The sequence below is a fragment of the Gadus morhua genome, chromosome 16 (genome assembly GCF_902167405.1).
Source record: "Gadus morhua chromosome 16, gadMor3.0, whole genome shotgun sequence".
NCBI classification, from domain to species: domain Eukaryota; kingdom Metazoa; phylum Chordata; class Actinopteri; order Gadiformes; family Gadidae; genus Gadus; species Gadus morhua.
In genome coordinates this window covers 34,692,597-34,697,747 of record NC_044063.1, presented here as the reverse complement: position 1 = coordinate 34,697,747, position 5,151 = coordinate 34,692,597, and the positions used below count along the sequence as shown (strand labels likewise).

At 54.1% G+C, this 5,151-nt stretch overlaps 1 protein-coding gene across 1 annotated transcript in view; it reads left to right on the top strand.

Annotated features, from left to right (window-relative positions):
• Positions 1-320: 320 nt before the first annotated feature.
• The window catches only part of LOC115561622 (E3 ubiquitin/ISG15 ligase TRIM25-like), a 13,399-nt gene continuing 8,568 nt past the window's right edge, over positions 321-5,151 (top strand). Inside the window, exons 1-4 of the mRNA XM_030381766.1 lie at positions 321-467; positions 834-1,901; positions 3,732-3,785; positions 4,714-4,858. Coding sequence (XP_030237626.1) covers positions 446-467; positions 834-1,901; positions 3,732-3,785; positions 4,714-4,858 — 1,289 coding nt within the window. The 5' untranslated portion in view covers positions 321-445. The remainder of the gene's footprint in view (positions 468-833; positions 1,902-3,731; positions 3,786-4,713; positions 4,859-5,151) is intronic.

The following is a 5,151-nucleotide window of genomic DNA, read 5'->3' as shown; positions in this document are numbered from 1 at the left end:
TTTTCATGATTCTGTGATTTATGTACGATGGAGTTACATATTTTGGCCAATAGATGACACTATCAGACCTCTGAATAATGCAGTTGCATGACGATTATGAACAAAGGAAGAAGTTGTTACTGCGAGTGAAGGAAGGAAGCAGTCGCATTCTCGAAGTGAATGAACCAAAAACTCTTATATCGCTTTAACAATGTGTGTGTGTGTGTGTGTGTGTGTGTGTGTGTGTGTGTGTGTGTGTGTGTGTGTGTGTGTGTGTGTGTGTGTGTGTGTGTGTGTGTATGTGTGTGTGTGTGTGTGTGTGTGTGTGTGTGTGTGTTGGCCCTTTCTAAATACCTGCCTGTAAAGTTTGTTCCAAGATGAACCCAATCCAATCCAGCCCAACAAGATGCCTCATTGAAGTGACATTGTTCCGCCTCGAGCAGCAGGACACCTGTACAGTGATGTCATGGAACAGCAGCCAATAGGAGGTTAGTCTGAGAGGAGGGTAAACTGGTCCAACTGGTTGGTTCACAGGATAATTTCCTTGTTACCGAGTCGGACGGTTTGGTAATGCTTACTTCATTACAGCAGTGAGAAGACCCAGGTAATTTACTCCACTCTGATCCGGGATTCATCATACATTTCTGTAACTTATCGATCATATCAATAGGAAAGGTACTATTTTACTATCATCAGGTATGGGTTGAAATCGTTAGTGAATATGTTGAATACTCTCACCTGTCACTGTTCACTGCTGTTAGTCAAAACAAAACTACTGCTTGGCTACTACCTCCATTTTACCATTGTTGTAAACATTATAAATGATTTAACTTTATTTAACAATGGTTTTCTAGGAATGGCCTCTGCGACATCGTGGTCTGAGGAGGACTTCTCCTGTTCCATCTGTCTGGATGTGTTCAACAGCCCAGTTACCACACCATGTGGACACAACTTCTGCAGAACCTGTATTACAGTGTTCTGGGATGACATGGTCCAGTACAAATGTCCTGTCTGCAACGAGCTGTTCCACACAAGACCTGTTTTACGGGTTAATACCTTCATATTAGGGATGGTTGATCAGTTTAGAAGTTCTGTACGAGTCAAAGAGCAGCCTTGCGTTGAACCCGGAGAAGTTCCTTGTGACGTCTGTACTGGGACCCAGCTGAAGGCAGTGAAGTCCTGCCTGGTGTGTTATACCTCTTACTGCCAGACCCACCTGGAGCCACATCAGAGAGTCTCCCGTCTGAAGACACATCAGCTGGTCGACCCTTTGGACAGTCTGGAAGACAGGATGTGTAAGAAACACGGCCGACTCCTGGAGCTCTTCTGTCAGACTGACCAGGTGTGTGCGTGTGTGTTGTGCACAATGACAGACCACAAGTCACATCCTGTTGTACCTCTGAAGGAGGAATATGAAGTGAAGACGGCCCAGCTGGGGAAGATAGAGGCTGAAGTTCAGCAGATGATCAAGGAGAGACAACGAAAGATTAAAGACATCATAGACAGGGTGGACCACAGCAAAGCAGACGCAGACAGAGAGATAGCCGATGGTGTGCAGGTCCTCACTGCTCTGAGGCGCTCTGTTGAAAAGTGTCTGGATGATCACAACAAAACGGTTCAAGAGAAACTGAAATCCACAGAGAAAGAAGCTGAAGGCCTCATCAAAGAGCTGCAGCAGGAAATAAAAGATCTGACCAATAGAAGCTCAGAGGTGAAGCAGTTCTCCCAAACTGAAGACCACCTCCACCTCCTCCAGACCTTCAGATCCCTGAAGGATCCTCCACCCACCAGGGACTGGACCACGGTGGAGGTCCGTCCTCCATCATACGTTGGGACCTTGAGGAGAGCCCTGGATCAGCTGGAGGAGACACTGAACATGGAGGTGAAGAAGGTGCCTGACCTGAGATCAGCTCTACACAAGTGTAAGTGTCTGTTTGGTTTGATTTATGGCTGTCAAATGTACATTCAATATTAAAATATTCTTCAAATATAAAGAAATATTTTACATTCAAACTAAATTCAACATGTCAGATGTTTTCCCCTTAAGATATGAGTTCCACCGTGTAAAATAAGGTTGAGAAGATAACCTTACATTAAAAAATGTAATGCAAAGAAACCCATAGCATGCTTACACACTGACATCCATGTGGCCCGTCGGCCTCCTCGGGAACGGGACTCGGCTGCAGCGGTCCGTCCTGGGAGCGTATCCCGGTCCGGTCCTCGGTCCTACACTGGACCCACTGGTCCCCGGCGCCCTCTGGGGGAGAAGGGTGGTAGATCCCCTGCACCACCGGTCCCCTGGGCTTCAGGGCCGCTGTGTCGGGCCGGGTTACCACAATGTGTTCAAAACGTTGTTGTTGATACATTCATAGCATTGTTGTTAATACATTTATAATATTGTGGTTACTACATTCATAATATTGTTGTTGATGTTTTCATAATATTGTTGTTGATGACCGGTGACCGGGTTAGGGGCCGGTGAGGGGGAGGGGAAGGGGTGAGAGAGAGGGGGCTGAGGGGGAGGACTATGGGGGAGGGCGAGGGGGGATGACCGGGCTGAGGGGGTGGGGGGGTGAAGGGGCTGAGGGGGGGTGACCGGGTTAGGGGCCGGTGAGGGGGAGGTGAAGGGGTGAGAGAGAGGGGGCTGAGGGGGAGGACTAGGGGGGAGGGGGAGGGGGAGGGGGGATGACCGGGCTGAGGGGGAGGGGGGGTGAAGGGGCTGAGGGGGAGGGGGGATGACCGGGCTGAGGGGGAGGGGGGTGAAGGGGCTGAGGGGGAGGGGGAGGGGGGTGACCGGGCTGAGGGGGGGGAGGGGGAGGGAGGTGACGGGGCTGAGGGGGAGGACTAGGGGTGAGGGGGAGGGGGAGGGAGGTGACCGGGCTGAGGGGGGGGGGGGGGGGGGGGGGGGGGGGAGGGAGGGGGGGGGGCTGAGGGGGAGGACTAGGGGTGAGGGGGAGGGAGGTGACCGGGCTGAGGGGGGAGGAGTGTGGGGGTGGGGGGATGAAGGGGCTGAGGGGGAGGACTAGGTGTGAGGGGGGGGGGGTGGGGGGGTGAAGGGGCTGAGGGGGGGTGACCGGGTTAGGGGCCGGTGAGGGGGAGGTGAAGGGGTGAGAGAGAGGGGGCTGAGGGGGAGGGGGCTGAGGGGGAGGACTAGGGGGGAGGGGGGGGTGACGGGACTGAGGGGGAGGGGGAGGGGGGGTGACGGGGCTGAGGGGGGGCTGAGGGTGAGGACTAGGGGTGAGGGGGGGGGGGGGACCGGGCTGAGGGGGGAGGAGTGTGGGGGTGGGGGGGTGAAGGGGCTGAGGGGAAGGGGAAGGGGGGGTGACGGGGGTGAGGGGGAGGGGCTGATGGGGAGGGGGGGGGGGGGATGAGAGGGGGGTTGGTGAGGGGGGGGGCTGATGGGGAGGGGGGGGGGGATGAGAGGGGGGTTGGTGAGGGGGGGGGCTGATGGGGAGGGGGCTGAAGAAGAAGAGAAAGCGATCACAAAAAGAAAGAGAATAAAAAGAAGAAGAGCAGCCTGGATCCAAGGAGTGATGTTTGTTGTTGATGTGTTCATAATATTGCTGTTGATGTATTCATAACGTTATTGTTGAGGTGTGTGTATCTATGTATGTGTACATATGTATATGCATGTATTTGTTCATATCTATGTATATGTACACAGAGCGCAGGAGAACAGTACTAGTGATGATGATGATGATGAGGATGAAGAAGAGCGGTTCAGCAGCTCATCATGTCTGGTTCTCCCTCAGATGCCTGTGACCTCACACTGGACCCCAACACGGCCTACAGACTCCTCTCTCTGTCTGAGGACAACAGGAAGGTGACGCGGGTTGAAGAGGACCAGTCGTATCCGGATCACCCAGACAGATTTGACCCCTATCCCCAGGTGTTGGGTAGAGAGGCTCTGACTGGCCGCTGTTACTGGGAGGTAGAGTGGGAAGGATGGGTTGAGATAGGAGTGACATACAGAGGAATCACAAGGAGAGGACTGGGTTATGACAGCAGGCTTGGACGGAACAACAAGTCCTGGGGTCTTTATTGTTCTGATGGTGGTTACTTTGCCCGGTACGACGGTACAAAGACACTCCTCCCTCTCCGCCCCGCTGGCTCCACCAGAGTAGGAGTGTATCTGGACCGGCCTGCTGGCTCTCTGTCCTTCTACAGAGTGTCCCCAGGTGGAGGAGGGTCCTCAGACACACTGACACACCTCCACACCTTCTGGTCCTCCTTCACCCAGGAGGACCTCCTCCCGGGGGTGGGGATGGGGTGGTGGCGGCGGACCCCAGGGGGGGGGTGGGTGGGGTCCTCAGCCTCTCTGTGTCGGTTGTAGAAAAAGAAAACGGCCCCGGGGGCCACTGATCCTCGGGGATCAGTCAGTTGTAGAAAAATGGAGGGAGGGGGGTCAGCGGAGTGCCTCAGACTCAGTGTGGTAAAGAAAAAAAGTGCAGCCCCCTCCGCCCCGGCACACGCACGCAGGCACACACACACACACACACACACACACACACACACACAATAACACACACACACGCACGCACGCACGCACACACGCACGCAGGCACACACACACACACACACACACACATACACACATACACGTTCACACACACATAAAAAAACCACATACGCACACACACATAGTCTCTCTCTCTCTCTGGTTGGGTGAAGGTTTTGCGAGGTGTTTGTCGGTTTTTTAGTGTTACTTTGGGGTGTTTTTTCGCGATTGACCAGCAGCCGCTGGTCGGTGCGCCGAGAGTATGGCGGCGTTCAGGGAGCTCAGCCGCAAGCATGGTTTCAAGATCTCCACCACCTTCCCGTGTTCAGTGGAGGACTGCAGTCTGGCAGTGGCAGGTGTTGTCGTGCACAGCAGTATCAGGTCCGCGGCCCGGATGAACGGAGGGGTCGTTATTTTTGTGGACAGCGTGGCCAAGGCAAACCAAGTGGTGGAATCTGGGATCGTTGTGAATGATTTGTTTGTGTCCGTGTCTCCGCTTACAACGCCGGCAGCGAGGATTACTATTTCTAACATCCCTCCGTTCATCGGCGACGAGGTTCTGGTTCGGGAACTATCGAGACACGGGAAAATAGTGTCTCCAATCAGGAAGCTGCCGTCAGGCTGCAAGTCTCCCCTGCTGCGGCATGTAGTGTCACACAGACGGCAAGTGCACA